At 50.5% G+C, this 20,219-nt stretch overlaps 2 protein-coding genes across 2 annotated transcripts; both read left to right on the top strand.

The window, feature by feature from the left end:
* Positions 1–7,357: 7,357 nt before the first annotated feature.
* LOC133911749 (ethylene-responsive transcription factor ERF073-like) lies at positions 7,358–9,040 on the top strand. The gene has a single exon (XM_062354135.1). The coding sequence runs from the start codon at positions 7,627–7,629 to the stop codon at positions 8,563–8,565; it is 939 nt and encodes a 312-aa protein (XP_062210119.1). The 5' UTR covers positions 7,358–7,626; the 3' UTR covers positions 8,566–9,040.
* A 4,792-nt stretch (positions 9,041–13,832) lies between these two features.
* On the top strand, positions 13,833–19,855 carry LOC133910453 (uncharacterized). Its single transcript, XM_062352849.1, has 7 exons — positions 13,833–14,199; positions 14,333–15,020; positions 15,140–15,210; positions 17,965–18,020; positions 18,362–18,815; positions 18,918–19,289; positions 19,372–19,855. The coding sequence occupies exons 1-7, from the start codon at positions 13,920–13,922 to the stop codon at positions 19,626–19,628; spliced, it is 2,178 nt and encodes a 725-aa protein (XP_062208833.1). The 5' UTR covers positions 13,833–13,919; the 3' UTR covers positions 19,629–19,855.
* The last annotated feature ends 364 nt before the right edge of the window (positions 19,856–20,219 follow it).

Raw genomic sequence — 20,219 nt, 5'->3', positions numbered from 1 at the left:
TGGTCCTCTGCCACAGCAGGGCGGCAGACGGAACGCGATCCTTGCGATGACACGGGTGATACGGGACGGGACTCGTGCAATTAATAGCCCCACACCTCGCTGCCAAAGCATGTCAGGAACTGACGCTGCGGCGGGAGCAGTTGGATGTGTCAGGCCACGCACGCTCATTAAATGCGGCCTCGGATCTCTGACTGGTGGACACCTCATCGATGGGCCCCTCGGGAGCCTTTCTGAGTCGTCGGGGAACCGAGTGCTCGGGGATACTGTTCACCTCCCCGAGCACTCTCTCCCGAGAATGCCTATCCTTACCCTCGGGGTACCGGGTGCTCGGGGGTACTGTTCGCCTCCCCCGTGTAACCTCGGGGATCCGAGTGCTCGGGGGCTGCTGCACGCAGCCCCGAGCACTCTCTCCCGGAACTTTAGCTCTTCTGATCATCAGGGGACTAGGGTGCTCGGGGGCGACCAGACACCGGCCTGAGCACTTTCTTCCCGGTACTTAGACTCCGTGGATCATCGGGGAACTGGGGTGCTCGGGGACCACTGATTGTGGCCCCGAGCACCTTCTCCCGGGACTTGAACTTTTCGCATCCTTTATGAGGGACCTCGCGGAATGGCGTCATGTGGCGGATGGCTGGCCTGGCCTCGGGACTCAGGGACCCCCGGTTCTTGATACACCGACAGTAGCCCCCGGGCCTATTGGCAGGCGATGGAACGGAGACTGCGGATGGGCCCTTCGTCGCGAACGAGGTCGAGGCCGGCGCGAACGCCACGTGGCAAGTCTTCAGAGGGTGGCCCCTTCGATTCGGGCCTTTGGTACGGATCAACGGGGAGACGAGTGGATGCGCGTCCACACAACTCCCGAAAGGCATGACAACGGGACGGGCGGCACGCGCGGCTGCAGCGCAGATCGAGGAAAATGCTCCTGGCAACCGCTGGTATCGCACGACCTGTGGGAGATTCGCCTGGTAGTTTGCGTCGGTTGAGGAAATTGTCCCGCCGAGCGTGCCGTGGCAGGAGACGTCTGAATTCTCTTGAGACATAAAAAGGGGGAGGGGAGCGATCCGCCCCCCTCTTTACGCCATCTTGCGATCATACTCTTGTTTCCTTCACGCTCCTGAGCCCTTAGAATCCCTTAGGCGATCAGAGCGCTTTTCTCTCTTCCTCTCCACCACCCAGACAACCTCTCCTCCGACCAGATGCCGAGAGCCAGGGGAAGCCGCCGCGACAGGACTCCGGACAGCGTACTGCCGGAGTCTCGCTTGAGGAACGAGGAGGCGGCGGAGAAGGTCAGGAAGCTGCTGGTCCCCGAGGGCCAGCAGGGGGCCCTGAAGGTGACGCCTTCTAGCTTCCCGCCGGCGACGACCAACCCCGGGCGCATTGTCCTGTTTACGTCCTTCGTGGCGGCGGGACTGGTGCCGCCGTTTTCAACATTCTTCCTCCAAGTTCTCGACACCTACGGCGTGCAGTTGGTGCATCTGAGCCCCAACTCCGTCATCGTGCTGGCGGTGTTCGCACACTTCTGTGAGATATTCGTGGGAGTGGCGCCGTCAATGACGCTTCTTTGACACTTCTTCGTCCTGCGATCGGCCGGGAAGAAGAGAGGGTACTCCACGGCGGACGTCGCGGGATGCTGCAATCTTCGGCTGCGAGACGGCATGGGGGAGCGGTACATCCCCCAGGTGCTGCGAAGCAAATGGGAGGAGTGGCGGCGGGACTGGTTCTTCGTCGATGTCGTCCCCCACGACCGTCTCGCCCTGCCGGAGGTGGCGGCGGAGCCCCAAAAATCGACATGGGAGGCGCCGCCGCCGGAAGATGCGAGGTTGGAGCCGGTTTTCGAGCGCATCAGGTTCCTGCGCGACTCCGAGCTGACCTCGGTGATGGTGGTGGCGGACTTCCTGCGCCGCTGCCTGGCGCCCCTGCGGGAGCGGGCCCGGCCCTGCTGGCTCTACACCGGGCCCGAAGACATCACCCGGACCCAAATCGGCGCAAGCTGGGACCTAGGCCCGGCGGAGCTGAGCGGCATGATCCGGGTGGTGACCGGCGTGGAGGACGTGAGCCGGACGGAGCTTCCGTGGAAGGAAATGGCGCTCTGCGCTAACCCCGAGCGCACGACGATCCAGGCGAGGCTGCCGGAATTCGATGCCCAGGGGCTCGTCGACCGGCCGAGGAGCCGGAGCCCCGAGGCCCCCGAGCTCCCTGGGTTGGATGAGGCGGCCAGCGTGGGGGCCGCGAGTAGTCCGGTGCGGACCGGTGGCCTGGGCGCCGCGAGCGACGAGCCGCAGGCAAGCGGTGGGGCCGCTGCGGGCAGCAGCCATCGCACCGGAGAAGGAGGTACCGCCAGCAGTGGAGCGGCGGCGGTGGCACCGGAGGATCGGGGGAAGCGCCCCCATCTTTACATTCCCGCGCCGGAGTCCCCGCCGTTGCCATCGACCGCGACGGCGTTCCCGGTTCTGAGCCACGCCTCGTTCGGATGGGGCCCGATCCGGCGCCCGGAAACCGCGCGGCGGCCCCTCCGAGCCCCCGGCGGAAGAGGGGGAGGGAGGACTCCGAGCCGGCGCTATCGGGCCCGGAGTTCAGGATCCCGGCGGCCAAGTGGCAGTATCGGGGGACTACGACCGCGTAAGTTTTGCTTTTCATTCCTTCTTGGGCATGCTTCGCCCGAACTAAACTTTGATTTTGATCTTCGTCTTTCTCCTGCAGACCGCTTATGGGCGCCGCCGAGGTTCAAGAAGCGCCGGTGCCGGTGCCGGCGCCGGCCGGCGGAGCCGGGGCAGGCAGACGCGGCGATGGAGGCGGGGACGGCGGAAGCGGCGGCCGTGACGGGGACGGCGGATGCGGCGGCCGAGACGGGGGTAGCGGACGCGGCGGCCGTGACGGGGGCAGCGAACGCGGCGGTTGTGACGGGGCCGGCGGACGCGGCGGCCGAGGCGGGGACGCGGACGTCGCCCGAGCCCCCAGCGCCGGTCGAACCTACCCCGGGCGTGCCGAGCTCGGGGCGGATAATGGCGTTGCAACCTTCGGGGTCCCCGAATCCCCCGGAGCGGGCTCGCGGGGAACCCATCGCCCAACCGGCGCCCGGCTAGCCTGCCGACCCCCTCCCGGTCGCGATCGAGAGCGTCCGGGTGGCGGTCGAGCGGCTGGGCGCGGCGGTGGACGGGGAGGTGGCACAGCTCGAGGCGGAGCGTGCCAGGCTGGACACGGAGTGGGCGTAGCTCACGACTGCTGGCGCGCCTTCGAATCCCACATCGTCGCGCCGCGCGCCGCCAACGAGGAAGAACAAAGCGCCATGGAGGTGGCCCGCGCGGCGGCCGCGCGGGAGCAAAAGCTTTTGGAGGATACCCGCGCGGAGATCGCGCGGGAGCGGGAAGTTTTGGAGAGCGCCCGCGAAGAAGCTGCGTGGGAGCGAGAAGATGCCGCCCGCCTGGCTGAGGCGTCGCGGCAGCAGGCTGTCGAGGCCCTTGCCAGGGAGAGGCGGGCGCAGGAGCGGGAGGAGGCGGTCGCGAGCCGTGAGAGGGCGGCGGAGGCCCTCCAGGCTGAACTAACCCATCGGGGGGGGGCGAGGCCGACCGGGCTCACGCGGACCTCCAGCGTTGGGCAGCGGAGCTCCAGAACACCGAAGGGGATCTCCGACGCTGGGAGGAGGACATCTCCATTCGGGAGTTCGACACCGAGATCACGTCGGCTGACTTGGGCGCCCGGGAGGATTTGCTGACCCGCCGGGTGTCTGAGGCTGCCGAGGCGGCGGCGGCCGCCGTTGCCAGGGAGGAGCAGATCGCCAAGCGCGAGGCGGAACTGACCGCCCGCGAGCGGGCTCTGTCCGAGCTGGCGGCGTAGGCCAAGCTGAAAGTGCCTAGAGGGGGGGGGGTGAATAGGCTTGTCTGAAAATTAAAACTAAAAAACAGCAGATTAAACTGCCAGATATTCCAGTGAAGTCCGTATACTCCGGTATGGTCCGGAGTATCCGGTCTAGTCCGGAGTCTCCGGCCTGACAGGAATTTTCAGAATAAATTTGAACTAAAGGCCACAGCTAGATTCTAAGAGTTGCACTAGGTCAAGTAGATATTACTAAGCTAGAATAACAATTAAAACTAGCAAAATTGATACTATAGCAATTTAAATGACAAATTACCAAATGCACACGATAAAGTAAGTTTCGCAAGTAGGAACACGAGAATATATCCCGGAGTTTGGCCACCTCACAAAGAAGTGCCTACGTCTCCGTTGAGGAGCTCACAAAGAGCCGGGTCTTCTCCAACCCTATCCTCTTCTAGCGACCACAAAGATCAAGCTAGAAATTCTTACTCAATATGAAGATGCTTACAAACTTCCCGAGGCACACCACAAGTTTTGGGTGCTCTTCGGGCGACTCCTTTCCTTCTAGAAACCCAAAGCTTCAAAGGAGATGATCGCAGAAAATGCTCGATGAAGAAATCAATGCTCAAGTGGCTTGAACCCTCTCCAAACACACACTCTCAAATTTGTGCAAATTTGGCTCTAGAGATGATTGGAGGGGCTTTGAATGCTCTTAAAGTGCTCAAGAGGTCTCAAGGAAACCAGCCACAGCAAGCTCTAAATGCTATGGAGAGAGGGGGCATTTATAGCCCTCTCTCACAGACTAGCCGTTACTGTTTTTGTCAGAGCTTACCGGAGTATCCGGTGTACACCGGAGTCTCCGGTCCTGACAGATTTTCCAAAACAGACTAAGTCCGGAGACTAGCCGGATCCTCCGGCATCTCCAGGTACCGGAGTATCCGGTGAACACCGGAGACTCCGGTCTTTACTTCTTTTTATCAAAAAGATTAAAAGCTAACCGAGAGCCTCTGCCGGAGTCTACCTCGGAGACTCCGACTGCACACTAAACATTTTACCGGAGTATCCGGTGAACACCGGAGACTTCGGTCTTTTTCTTGAAAAGATTAAACCGTAACCAAGACTCTCTGCCGGAGGCTAACTCGGAGACTCCGGCTGAATGCTGAGTACCGGAGTATCCGGTGAACACCGGAGACTCCGGACTCTGAAGATATTCATAAAGAGTTTCGTGTCCATGAGTGAATGTGTCTCTCAATTGGGTGATTCTAAAGGATCTCTTGAGCATTGAGACACTAATCAAGCAAATGAATCCATCCATCTAGGAGAAAATCTATCCTAGACTCAATTTCAAAAGGTAAAAAGAATTTAAGCCCTATCTTGTATCCTTCGTTGATTCTTCAATTGTTTCGACGGACGTCAAACGTCATTTACCTTCACAACTAATGCTCATACCTGTTCAATACTCACAAAGCATGTTAGTTCTTTAATCGTTTTGTCATCAATAAGCCAAAACCCACTTAGGGGGCCTAGATGCACTTTCACAAGCAAGCCGCCGGCCATGCGCTCGGCACCGGCTCCTCTAGCGCGACCGGGGGCCAGGGACTCGAGGAGCAACTACGGATCGCGAAGGAGAAGCTCGAGGCCGCCTTTGTCGCGCAGGCTAACCTGCAGCAGATGTTGGAGGACACACTCCGGCGGATGCGGCGGTCCGTGGCGAGGGCCGACCTTGGGCGACTCGTCGTGGAGAAGAAGGGCGACGCCCCCGGACGATACGTCCTGGGACTCCAGCAAGCCTGTGAGCGCCTCGAGGCGCTGCCCTGGGCCGTCCAGGAGCTTGCCGTCCGGGAAGGACGCGGCTTAGCCCAAGCGGTGGCCGAGCACGTCCTGACCTGCTACCGGAGCAGAGACTCGAACTTCCCGCTGGAGCCAGCTCGGGAAGGAGTAGTCGAAGCCGAGGGAGAGGCCGCCCGGGAAGCGGTTCGGAGCACCGCTGCCGAGGTGGCGGCCGGCTTCACGCGGGAAACGCCTCCGCCGCCAGCCCCCGGGGGTGGCCGTGATGACTCCGACGTCGACTCTGATTAGGCTTTTTGTAGTTTCTTCTTCTTTCATTTGTCTTTAACTTGATGTAAATACGGGAGTGATCCCTTATCACGAAATAGCTCTAAATTTTTTAAAGCTAAACATATGCCAAACAAATCTAATAATAAAGTCCTAAACTATTCTATTTCAATCTACAAACTAAATCTGTCAATCAGAAATCTTACGCATTAAAGAAGATGCTACTATAATCCGCAACACTGTTCAAACAGTGCCTCTGCGCTACTGCAGAGGGTCCGGACCCATCACTGCAACTTTTGTTGCTTGCGGGATCCATCCTGCCGCCGAACCTGACGGTGCAAGTTTACCTTAACGCAGACCCACGGCAGAGACACTGAACTTGGCTTCTTTGGTTCCAACGAGTTGCTCAAGTTGCAAATTATCAAACCAACAAGTTGCACCTCATCAACAAAGCCAGCTCGAAATGGTGACGAAATACAGGTTCCATCATTCAATCCAACACACACGGAAAATCCATAGGTAAATAATGAACTCAAAATGTTGCCATCATAGCGCCCCATCAGGCGTCCAGAGAATGTCTGCCCGTGTGTATGTACACCTCTGCTTTCAAAATTTGTTAGGTATATCCTGACCTCTATCTTTAGGATAAAATCTATTGCGTAACTCCTCTGGCAGTCGAGCTAGTACAGTGCAGACTTCTAATTTCCAGTTTATTTTCCAGCAACAAAGCCAAGGAGTTGTTCGGGCTTGAGTGTGCAATACCGCTCTCTCTTGATACCTGGGCGTCAGCCATGGTTTCGTATGCTCGAACGGTATTGCATACGGACAGTAGTGAAGAGAAAAGCTGTCTAGCGGTAGCACTGCTGTTGAGTGTTGATGGAATAATTAGGTGATTAGATTAGATGGTCTGTATAAACAAGTAGAGGCTCAAGACTGTCTGCGGTAGAGACATAGGAGCTTATCAGGTAGGTAGAATGATGACTCCGGATATAAATATATTGTTTTGGATAAAATATGGTTTATACATAGTTTTTTAATCAATATTTTCTGTTTAAATATGTTATAAAATCCATTGAATTTATTATATTTTAAAAATTATTTTTTAAAATAAGTCTATACATATGATTTATAAGATTTTTAAACTAAATATTTTGAAAACTATGGTTAGTTAAAGTTTTAAAATTTAACTGAGCATATTTGAGAACCACGTATATATTTATTTATGACCTAAACGAGTACGTCCTATCGGCAAAGGGATCAGATGACTAGCTCCGATTGATGTATGTAGAACCCAGTTGCTGATATATAAATCTGTAGCAACATGAACCCTCCAGTAGCATGAACTTGCGTGCTTGATCTGATCTGAAAGGCCCTTCCTCGCCTGCCGTTCGTGTTGTGGCCCACAACTTGTGGGAGTGCAAATACAGCGCATGCTTTGTCGTCGTCTCCCACCAACTTTTCAGCCATGCGCCGCTGCGGCTAACCTAGTAAAACCTGCTGCCGACTTGGAGCACGGCTCTTTTCTTTCTCCCTTGTCGCTTGGGCCGTGGCCTCGCGGCGCTTTTCTTTCTCCTGCCATTGCCCTTGACTCCTCGCCCCCTCCAAGCGGCTCACGACCTCCCTATATAATCCGCTACCGCCGGCGTCCACGGTCCACCACCAAACGCAACCAAGTATTCACAGTCTTCGCTCCGCTTGAAGATAGCACGCAAGCCCTCAGAGCGAGAAGGCCAACGAGAGACAGGGGGAGCAATCAAGATGTGCGGCGGTGTGATCCTCGCCGAGCTCATACCGAGCGCGTCGGCGCGGAGCGTCACGCCGGGACACCTCCGGCCGGCGGGCAACGGCAGAAAGTGCCAGAGGGGAGCCCCCGCGGCCGGTGACGACTTCGAGGCGGCCTTCCGGGAGTTCGATGAGGACTTGGAGGAGGAGAAACAGGACGACGAGGTGCCGGAGCCGGAGCGCAAGACGTTTGGGAAGGCCTCGGACCGCCGCAGGAGGCCGAGACAGTACCAAGGCGTCCGGCGCCGGCCGTGGGGCAAGTGGGCGGCCGAGGTCCGCGACCCCGTCAAGGGCGTCCGCGTCTGGCTCGGCACCTTCCCCACCGCCGAGGCCGCCGCGCGCGCCTACGACCACGCCGCGCGCGACCTCCGCGGTGCCAACGCCAAGCTCAACTTCCCAACCTCCCCTGCCGCCGCGCCGCGCACCCGCAAGCGCCGCGCCGCTGCCAAGGCGACGCCGTGCGTTGACCTCGTCAACGAGGACCATGTTCTAGGCGCGCGAGCGCCGTCCGCCAAGAACGAGGCCGAGGACAGCGAGAGCTCCGGCGCTAGCAGCTGCAGCGCCCTGCCGGATTTCTCGTGGCAGGGCCTGTCCGCGTCCGACGACGCCGCGGTGCAGCCTGTTGATCTCGACTTCGAGCCATACCAGTCCATCGAGCTCGAATACGGCTCCAAGAAGCGGGCCCGGAGCGAGCGCCAGGAAGACGAGGAGGAGGCGCCACCAGCGGCGTCCGAGGAATCCCCCGACCTACTGTTCGACACTTTCATGCTCGGCGACCAGCTCGGTTTCTTCAACGGCGGCCCGTACGAGTCGCTGGAAAACCTGTTCGGCGTCGATGCTGTGCAGAGCAACGAGAGTATTGGGCTCTGGAGCTTTGACGACGGCCTTCTCGTTGATGACACCGTGTGCTTTTAGGCTTTGCTTCTTCCTTCTCCTTGTTCATCTTGTAAAAATGGAGAAGTTTTGGGTCCCTCGTGTTGCACTTCAGCTTGCTGGTTTCACAGGAGTCGATGGACTGGTGGGCAGTTCGGCCTCTTGGGCTTTTCTGTTCACTCAGATCGCTCAATAGGTCCGCTACCAACCCAAGTGCGATTTTGGGTTGAGGCAGCCTGCTGGACATCACTGTGATGCAGAGGAGCTCGTGTAGTCGTGTGTTGTCACTTGTCAGTATACGCGCCGCTGGTGCGATGTATAGTATGAATTCCACGGACAGATGAAACGCAAGTACTACAATGTACAAGTTCTTATTCAAACGCAACTTGGACTGCAAATTCCGTCGCCGCAGACAAGTTGCATCGTCACTGTGAACTCACGGAGTCGTGGGATGTTTTTCGAAGCAAATTCTATAATACTTGTTCAGAAAGATTATTGTAAAATTCTATTTATATTATTATCTCGTGATTTAATACTAAATTTAAAAGTAGATACGTATTATTATATGGGAGAAGATTTTTATAGGATAGGGTTATATAGAATTTGTTTCATATTTTTACTGTCGTGCGCCATCTGTCTATCTGATTGGTTGCACCGAGCTATATATTCCGTGGCTTTTCAGATAAAGTGAGCTTCATTTTATCTAGTTAATGAAAAATATTTTAGTCTTTACATTTTTATGATACATATAGCTGATAATTACTACAAATGTTCTCAGTATAACGTAGACGTACATCTACCACATAACCATCGTTCATCCTCCAACAAAAGAGCGTTTAACAAATATCAAAAACTCATTAAAGATCTACTTCCTCCATTTTCGATTAATTGGCACTAATGACCCTAGCACAAAGAACTAAGGCAATCATTTGTTTGCACATTTGTGATAAAATTGCTCCTAGCCAGTACAGTACAGAGTGAGTGTACGTGTGCAAGCCGTGCACCACACAAGCTGCCAGCGCTGCACGGTGCGATGGGCACCTATTGCCAGCTAGGAAAATCAAGAAAGAAGCCGAGAGAGGTTGCAGAACAGGCTGGTCTCTAGAAAATATCTGGACACACACGTCTTAGCAGTAAACCAAACGGAAGGGGAAAATGACCTGAGCCTGCAGTTGTGCTTGGTAGGAAAAGTAGAGGTAGAATTGAAAATTTTGTATTAGAAAGCGCGTAGTGACAAGTATTTGCAAATAATTGTTTTGGTCAATGGCGTCAATTATCCAAAAACAGTGAGTATTTTATTGCTAATTCTCCTTACATTCTTAGTGAAGATATCCGTAGAACGTGATCCAAAAGTCTACATAAAAGAATAAATCATTACCTTATCAAATACCATGTAATCCCGACAGAGCCATAATGCTCAATAAATAGCACTTGCTTCAATCAAATTTTGAGTTTTTAGCTTCTTCCCTATTCCTGCTGGCCCAATCAAAAGATGGCATGTGGTATTGTTGCCATAGGAGAAATGGGAAAGAAATAGGAAGTGTCAAAACAAATTCTAGACTACCTAGCACGGAATACCATCTTCAGTGACAAAACGGTTTATCACTGCGGTTTCGTGATACTTGCATGTGGTATTGTTGACATGGGAGAAATGGGAAAGAAATAGGAAGTGTCAAAACAAATTCTAGACTACCTAGCACGGCATACCATTTTTAATGACAAAATAGTTTATCGTTGCGGTTTCGTGATATTTGCATGTGACAATTGTTACGCAACATGACAAAAGAGGGTAACTTTTGTTGGTGTAAAATATGTTACCCTATGTAGAGTTCACAAAAATTGATGATTTAGGCATTTGGCTTTCCACCTCACCGTAAAGGCAAGCGTAGATACTATAATATCACCAATAATCCTTTCTTAAAATTGAGTGACCGTGCCGCCGTTTGCAATACCAAGGATGGAATCATTGGCGGCAGTTGTTTTGACGTATAGCAAGCACATTTGTACGTATGAACAGTACAGAGAGATGTTGAAAAAGGAATAATGTGCATCAAGTTTTGTCTCCCTAGAAGTGCGACATGGCAACACAAAAGTTTCCAGCATACCAAGCATGTGGTGGCGGCTACAGCGGTTTTGGGTTTTGGTAATCAAAAGGATTGTGTGGAGAGAGACATCTGTTAACTGCCCGTTACGTAATTGTGAATGAGGTAATTTGTTCTATAGATACCAACGCTTTTTCTCTTGAAGCTGACAGCATTTTTTATTTTTTTAGACGAAGGTTCCCTTAATCGGTGTTCTTTGGACGCCGCTGCAGGGGTGTGTGGGACGAGGGATTGAACCCCGCCGGCTTACTCCACCCTTCAAGGTTTTGTCACATGGTTACAAGCGCGTCCGCAGCTGACAACATTTTTTGTCCCTTTGGCAAAAAGAAAGAAAAAAGAATAGAAACTGGGTGCAAATTGTTACATATAAGAGTTTCCCCAAATATTGAAATAGGTATTCAAATGGAACCTTACTCTTATGATCCTATGCAGTGTGCAAGACTCCTGAAAGCCCACAAGTCACAACGAGTGATGTTTCACACATTGACATAACCTGAAGATGTAATACTATTTTAAGAACCTCCTAAAAGATATAAAACTACACATTTGTCTTTTTGGAAAGAAAATGCACACTTATTTGGCATCTAAGGATTCATACTACCAAACCACATAAATTTGATGGCCGCTTAGTTATGAGCAATGTGAACATATATGCCACTTTATTTTTCTATAATTCTTAAAGAGTAGTCCATTTCACTAACCATATTCTTTGCTTTGGTCAAGTAAGTGTCGCGTGGTGGCCACAAGCCTTAACCAAACATAGAAGCATTGAATCTGCCATTCGAGGAAGGCTTTCTCTTTAATCAAAAGAACAAAGTTCTTTATGAAGGGGACGTGCTTAAAAAAGGCGTTAGGCGGATAACATTGCCGTTTAGCTCATGTGTTCGTCTTAATCCTTTTTAGATATTTGTTGATCTGTCATCTGTCTACCTTAAAACTAAGTATTTTTGTGTTATGATGATTGTTGCTATCTGAGCCTCTGACATCATTGCTGAAGTAATCGGCTCAAGCCAGTGCATGGAACGAGACCCATCTTTTTGTAAGTTCATTATTGGTGCGGAACGTGACGGGCACAAGTTGCTCCGGATGGTTTGCCACAAGTCAGGCCTGGGGGGGGAGAGGGGGGCTGCACCGGCGGCTCAAGGCACACTCACCTAGATTTTTGCAGAACAAGTGGCATCAACTGACGAACAGCACAAGATGCTGCTCCTGTAATTATCCTTATCTTGGGGCACCCTGTGCAGTAGGACGATTCTCCAGCAAAATTTATCAGCAACAGTAATTCGTACTTTGCCCAAGCATTGGCCAGAGCTCTGAAGTGAGGTTGATTTGAACCACATCTAACAGGGCGACCTATCATCTATAACTGATGGATATTAAAAAATATTTTTTTTCACTTAGTTATTCTAAACCAGGTAATCATCATTCGTCATATGTCGTATACTATTTTTATATTATTTTTAAACTATGCAGAATCGAACTTGCGATCTCCGCTCACGTGCGTGGTTCTTCACCACCTCACCCTCACATGCGTTCTGAAGAAAGCCAAATATTTTATTCTTTAATATTTTTTACCGAATGTTATAAGCGATGAGTTATAACTGTGATTTATGATTTTTTTAATTGTAATTTGATAGGTGACTCAAAGTGACATTTGTTAAAATAAATATAAATTTTGCATACATACTCCAATTTTAACGATTTTACTCTACAGACATATAGAAAAAGTTATATTTGTTACTTCTCGACTTTATCGGGTTCAGTAAATTTTTTAAATTAAAAAATAGTCTGAAAGATTGAGTTCTCAACCTCTAAAGTTTTTGTACCATTTTCGAAACGCGCATCTATGTCTATAGCAACCACTTCTTACATCAAACTTAAGTAAAAATGTACAATTTTTCATATTATAGTACTGTTGTGGTGAGAAAAATAAGTGAAAAATATAATAAATAAAAAATTATAACATCATGCTATGTACATATTTACTGTATAAGAAAAAAAAATTAAGTTGAGATAAGAAGCCAATTGACTAATATATCTAATTATTGATTAATTAAAAACTACTCTGTTTTATCAAACTGATCATTAGTAACATGTCAAGTTGTGATCTATCACTAATGATTCTTTAGGATGACTCATTATTGATGAATTCATCATTAGTGACGGATTATAATTTGACCCGTTATTTATGACTAGTAATAAATGATGGGTCATAATCAAACCCATTATTAATGATTAATAAGAATGATTTGTTACTTATGAACTATCATTATTATCATAATTGATATGTTATATTATGATTTATTATTAATTTGTATTTTTTTAATCTGTTTTCACATAGTGATCCCTTGATTAGACTTGCAGAAGTATACAATACTCTCTGAAAGAGTCATGGTTCTGATTTCTGAAATGGTTCGTGACCGGGTATCTAACTTCGTGGCTATCGTTGTTTTCAAATTTGGTTGTATCAATTAGCATAGGCTATAACTGATTTTTTTAGACTAAATAAAAAGAGAAATTCCGAAAATTTTGGTTTAAAAAATTGTTAGCCTCATGTCACTAAGTTGAACCAAAGAAGGATTTCAGTCCAACCAGTGGCAAAGACCAAATAAGTTTTCGGAATAAGTGACATAAAACAAATAATTACAAAAGGCATGGTAAAAACCGAAACTGCAATTAACATGATGGCATAAACCTAAGTTTTCCAAATAAAAATTGTTCATGCAGCAATTAGCAAAGGCCATAACTGAATATATTGGGACAGGTTCATGTTCGGATTGAAATTGGCGATTTAGACTGATGCTGGTAAGATGTTAAGGGAAAGTATGTTTCTGATGAGAGTTTTCATTTTACTGAGTCCATCTCAGTTTCCGGCAAAGGATTTTCTAATCCAATGTATCAAAAGGATCTTAAAAGTATATCGTCTTCATTTCAATATGAATGAGCTGGGTCGCAATATATAATTTGCCAAGGGGTACCGAAGTTTGAGTTTTGCTCCTTCAAATTGTATCTGAAAATATGACCCTGAAAGAAAGGGAATGCCACGTGGCGTACCAGTTGGCACGTAGATGCACGATGTGATCCGCTGAGCTGAGCTGGGCGTGCCATGTGGCATGCCAGTCATCACGCCTTCCACGTAGAACAGACAAGACCAATGGCAACTCATCCACCATCGATCCTCGTTGGTTTATAAATCTCTTCCCTCCCTTGGCGACCTTCTCGGTTCTAGACAACACGAACAAACACACGTAAACAAGTCCAAGAAAAGTTTTGGAACACGCAAAGCTGTGAGCAATGTGCGGCGGCGCCATCCTCGCGGAGCTGATCCCGCAACCGCGGCGCGCGGCGTCGAAGCCGGTGACCGAAGGCCACCTCTGGCCGGCGAGCTCCAAGAAAGGCGGCGGCAGGAGCGAGAGGCGTCACCACAAGGACGACGCCAACATCGACGACTTTGAGGCCGCCTTCGAGGAGTTCGACGACGACTTGGACGAGGCGGTGGAGAACGAGGAGGAGGTTGAGGGCCACTTCGCGTCACGACCCTTCGTGTTCTCGTCCAAACCCGCGTTCTCCCTAGGTAATCAACATCGTTCTCATTCGAGGGTGCAAACCAACCTATATCAATGGAGTGTTCACGCGCGTCCTTGGGTTTGATCGTGACGTGCACATGGACTGTTAGTGTAATCTCAAGGGAAAGAACTCTTGTGCAGCCCACGACGGGCGCGCGGCACGGGCGGCTAGCCAGAAGAAGCGCGGCCGCCGCTTCCGCGGCATCCGGCAGCGCCCCTGGGGCAAGTGGGCGGCGGAGATCCGCGACCCGCACAAGGGCACCCGCGTCTGGCTCGGCACGTTCAACACCGCCGAGGACGCCGCCCGGGCGTACGACGTCGAGGCCCGCCGCCTCCGCGGCAGCAAGGCCAAGGTCAACTTCCCCGCGCCCAGCGCGCGCCCACGCCGCGCCGACGCAAGATCGGCGCCAAAACCGCAATCCCCTGCTGCAGCGCAGCCCGCTTCGCGTGGAGGACAGAACAAGCAGGAACATCTGGTCGTGAAGCCTGAAACGACGGCATCGTTCGACATGGACAGCTTCGTGGACCTGACCTACCACGCCGCGCCTCCGGCCATGGCGAGCTCCTTCACTGGCAGCGCTGAGTCGGAGTCCGGGAGCCCTGCAAAGAAGCTGAGGTACGACGACTCATCGGATGGGAGCTGCGGGGGCACCTCGCTGGAGCTCGCTGGCCAGCTGGAGTTCGATCCGTTCATGCTGTTTCAACTTCCCTACTCGGATGGGTACGAATCCATCGACAGCCTGTTCGCCGGCCAGGACGTGAACAATGACATGAACGGCGTCAGCCTGTGGAGCTTCGACGAGTTCCCCGTCGATGGCGCTGTCTTCTGATGTATCCGATCTGTTGCACTCAGTTGTAAGAATATAAAAGTTCGTCATGTAATCTTGTGTTCTGTTCCGTACGTTCATTTACTCGATCACCCTTGTCTGATTCTTATTCTTGGTTCAGGAGAGGCGGCGTTGATGTTCAACCAGACGATGCAGCTGAGGGCGACATGGATATTTCTTACTTGCTGATTGGTGTGATCATGTGAAATTGCTGTTCGAGTTTGCTCGTTAGATTACGTATCTGTAATGCCGGCCTCCTGATCAAACTGTACTGTATTATACTCTATGATAATGCGTACTACTCGTGTGGTGTTTCGCACTGTTGATCAATAGTCCTATGAATGGAACATGTCGGCAATATCGTCTATTTTGTGGTTGTGATCTTTAATGCCAAATAAGGTTGTGAACCTGGTTCAGGTTCAATCTGATTTATGTGTCAACCGAGCCATCCTTTCGGTGTCGAGTAATTTTCTGCGATCATAGTTTTCTGAATTTATTTGGATAGTAAAAACATTTGATTAATTGTACAACTACAAATTTGCTTCGTTGGGAACTAATACTGTCTATAGATTGTGGTGAATAGGGATTAAAATTTCGCCAAAATTTCATGAATTTCGAGAAATTTGGAGGGGAACAAAATATATAATTTTGGAATTTTTTTTATTGACATGTAAGACCCATAAAATAAATGATGAAAAATGACCGAAATTTAATGAATTCGTTCATTTTAGATGGTGAAAAAAAAATTGTAAAACGAAATTGAAATCTCTGATTGCCTTGCAAATTAGATGGCTCTTCATTCGTCAATGTTGACCGAAATTTCATGAATTCGTTCTTTTTAGATGGTGAACGAAAAAAATTGTAAAACGAAATTGAAATCTCTGATTGCCTTGCAAATTAGGTGGCTCTTCATTCGTCAATGTTGACAGTTCACGATAGAGCTCTTTTACTGTACCAATCAGCAGTCCTGAACGAGTTCAGAAAACACAACCATGGTATTCCTATCAACCGGCAATACTTCTTTGGTTCTTTGCTATGTTGTCTGATTCCATGACTCATATTCTAAACCTGCAAATAGTTGTCTCGTTTGCCAATGAATTCTTCCAGAAATCGTCTTGTGACGGATGTGGAAACCGCCTCGCAATCCGGTGGGCACCTAAACGCCACCGCTGGTTTCATCTGTTGCTGTATGATAAACTATGCTGCAATTTGCACATCTTGCTGTATCTTGCTTGCCTGGATATGGTTGCGACAACGACTTCGCTCAACTACATTCCAAATCAAGTTGGGTTGCAGGATTCTCAAGCAAAGACAGGAAAAAAATTTAGAAAAGGAAGCAAGAGTAAAGGCGAATGCCTCATGGGGAGAGGTCACCAAAGTCTTCAGACCTAGCATTGTTTGCCTGCAACTTGAGCACCATGCCATTATAACTCAAGAGTCAGGATACCTAATCTTTGCCTTCAGAAAACTACCAGTTGCGCCTCTTGTCATAGATTTCTATACATAATGGCCGTCATGATGGCTGATGGCCTAGTTTTGTGGTCCATGCATGATTCTTCACCAGGATTGGATCATCTGCTATCATAGCTGTTGGTAATAAAAGTTGTGTAGGTTTCAAATAAGGGTTGCGCTATTTATCAGATACCTGAAAAACCAGATCTCTTCCGGCAATAACTTTCAACCATTCGATTTCAATCGTGCGGCCACCCTTCTTTCTTTTTTCCTCTCTCCTGCAGCAACACACTTCTTCCTTTGACCGCGCTGAAGTCTCGCCTTGCTCCCCCGCCCCGCCCTCCTCCCGCCATCTCCGGCGGTGCCTCGCCGCTGGATCTGTGCCTACAGCCCACTACCGCGCTAACCTCTCCGTTTTGGAGCTCCCCCGCTCTGGCTCCGGTCCTCCCAGTGGTCTTCCGTCGCCCGCGGTCGCACCTCCACGCCTGCCTTCTCCGCCGGGCTTGCCTCCCTCCCCAAGAGCTCTTCTAAAATCGACGACAAAGGAAGCCCCCTAATCAACCCCCTACCCTAACCCTGTGGTCTCCTGCCGTTTTTTGTTGCCTGAGACATTGCTCTTGTTTCCAGACGCCTGATCATTGGGAGGTGTGTTCGAATAATCAGTATCATCAATTCCACTTGGGTAATAATTCCCCAAGCACATCACAGGAAATACTAGGATCTTCAATCCTCTTGAGATGGGTTTTTTTGGGCACAAAGTTGCTCAAAAGCTTACCCTTTTTTTGCACAGAAAGTTCAAGATCAATAGAACTATCTATGCCCACTAAGCACCTCTTGTATCCTCAGAGTACTGTTACTTGGCCTACTTGGCCACGCAAGTGGAGAATTGCGAATAACTCTTTCGAGTTTGCCTCTGGCTAAGGATTCTAGTCTCTAGAAGAGATCCTGAATTTGGTTCTGAAATTCGAAGACCGAAAGCCCTCTTATTGATCTTCCGTTCCTTCGAAAGCCTGGAAGAAACTGAGCAAGATAAACGAGTTCTCTGAAAGAAGTGGTTACTTCATGAACCAAAACTGATTTAAAACAACAGCATTTCCTAATTATAATAAGACATAAAAAAAGAGAGATGAAATGCAGATGATCACTTACATGTAACAAACAAGGGCACATGGGCCTTGCAAAATCACCTCTTGCTGCTGAAAACAATGCGGGTGATGGAGGAATTCAGTCCTTCAGAGTTCAGGCATTCACCTTACTCAGGGTAGCGTCAGACGAGCAAATGAGGATGCATATGAACTGGGTTGCTCTAAGTAGCAATGCCACGTCATGATGTTATGCGCATCAGTGTATGTTGCCTGAAACCGAAGGGTTCCCAGCACTTACTAAAATGAGGACAATGTGATCGTCTTATACAAGTGATGGATGATTACAGCTCATGACCCTATCCATCTACTAGTAGTTGTTGATCCAACTGGTGCAATTCTGTGGGAATAGAAAACCCAGGGGACTCTCAGACGGCCTTTGGCACCGTGGGCTCGAAAGAGCCCACGGTATTGTTATTAAACTGTCACCTAGTGGCTTATATGCTGAAAGATTTGTAAAGAGCGATTAAAGAAGATTAAAGAAGAAGCACGGACCTAGTACTGGCGGGAGCAAAGCATTTGGCCGGCGTCATGCCAAACTTATAGAGTTAGCTCTTAGTTTTCGTTGATGACCGGAGTGTGTGGTCTGCGGTGTGTACTTGCGATCGTGGCCCCACCAGCTCAAAGTTGGACTTGTTTTCTATACTTTGTATTTTGTTTTCCCCTGTTATATAATTAAAATCGGCAGATCTCCTACCGGTTCATTTAAAAAAATGGAGGGCAGATGAACTCTATTGCAGCAAAGCTAGTTCAGCCAAAATTCAGAAGGTGCTACATCGTCAGCTCGTCCGTTTAGGATCTGCGTGTTTTTGTCAAGATTGTTCGTAGCTTTGAGAATTCCACTTGAAGCCCGCAGAGTTGGCGCCCACAAGGTTGAGGACCCGGTGCGACGACGAGGAGGAGCCAACGGTCTTCGCCGGCCCATGTCACCGGCCGGGTTTCTCTATTTACGACTCCGGCGCGCGAGGCTCGGCTGCCCCTCTCCCGCGGAGCAGACTTGCAAACTTCGGCCAAGAACGGTGAAAGAAAGCCAAGACGACGATCGAGACGACGATATGTGCGGGGGAGCGATCCTCTTCGAGATCATCCACGCGCAGGCGGCGCAGCACCGGCTGCTTACGGCGGCCGACCTCGTCCCGAACGCGTCCCCGGCCGTTCCGTCTGAAGCTGGTGCCTCGAGGCCGGAAGCCCCTTCTCTTGCTGGTACGATGGATCGGACCACCAACTCCGGAACTGAGCTTCGTCCTGCAGAAAATTGCTAGCTTGATTTCCTCGTGTTTCCATGCATCGTACGTCCGGTTCCAGCTGCCTCCGTTCCTACGAGCTCGACGCTACGCGTGGCCGGCCCAAGCTACAAGAAGTACAGGGGCGTCCGCGAACGCCAGCCGGGCAAATGGACGGCAGAGATCAGGGACCCGCGGCAGGGGCGGCGCGTGTGGCTCGGCACGTACTGCAACGCCGAGGAGGCCGCCCGAGCGTACGACCGCGCGGCCCGCCGGATCCGCGGGAAGAGGGCGCATCTCAACTTCCCGCGTCACGAGGGCTCTAGTAGCCGTCGGACGCATCCGCCGGTGGTCATCGACCTGAACCTGCCGGCCGTCCCCGATGATCTCCACGGCGTGGCTGCTGATGAGACGATGGTTGTGGATTCAGTCGCAGGCAGCGTTAGCCATGCAGGTACACACAAGTTCGTGAAAGCATTACACTGACACCTGATGTGATAGCGTTGTCGACTTGTCGTCGCTGCATGTCTTCGCAGAGATGGGCGATGCGGCAGTGGGGAGCACACTACTGACGAGGATCAGGGAGCTGATCATGCAGGGTCCTCACGACGAGCAGATGGCGAGCATCGTGCGTGAACTGATGAACGGAGCTGACCAGGCCGGAGAGTTGCAGCATGCGGCGTTGATCTCTGAATGCTGCCGCCGGATGGAAGAGATCGCCGCCTTGAGGAGGGACGTTGAGAACCGCAAGAGGCAGCTTGTTCGGCTGGTTTCTTCTCATCTGCTTGGTTGATGTCTTGATCGTCGCGCTGAGACACTGGGGGTGTTTGCTAGATTATGTATGATAAATGGCGGATCCAGCAGGGTCATCATGTAAGATGATCCGTCGCTTCTTCTTCTTTCTCGTCTTCTTCTTCCGTGTTTAAAAATTAAAAGTGAGCTCAAGGGCTCCCAGCTACGCCCGGAGGTGCGAGGCTTGAGCCCCTTCACCCACGGTGGATCTACCCATGTGTATGATTGTGAAGTGTGAAAAATGCATTTGTGAGAAAGAGCTCTAGAAGAGCATGTACTCTACCAGCTAAAGTTTGGTTTTCAGTGGGAGGATTTTTCCAGGATAATGGGAGAACAGTTTCCAACTTCAAACAATGGCATTTACTGATATTTTCATAGGGAAACACTAGTCAACGTTCATGTGTAACCACCTCGCTTAAGTAAACTGTAACACGCCATAAGATTTTCACTAATCTGGTAAGCCTTAGAAACCACTGAAATGGCAGCATTATATATTTATATGCAAAGTTATAGCACGATACTTCCTTAAAGAATACACGATAAGTTGAACTTTTTCGGCCCAATGCAAAATAGAGCAGCTTTTTTTTATACT

The sequence above is a fragment of the Phragmites australis genome, chromosome 3 (assembly GCF_958298935.1).
Source record: "Phragmites australis chromosome 3, lpPhrAust1.1, whole genome shotgun sequence".
NCBI classification, from domain to species: domain Eukaryota; kingdom Viridiplantae; phylum Streptophyta; class Magnoliopsida; order Poales; family Poaceae; genus Phragmites; species Phragmites australis.
This window is presented reverse-complemented; position numbering and strand designations above follow the sequence as displayed.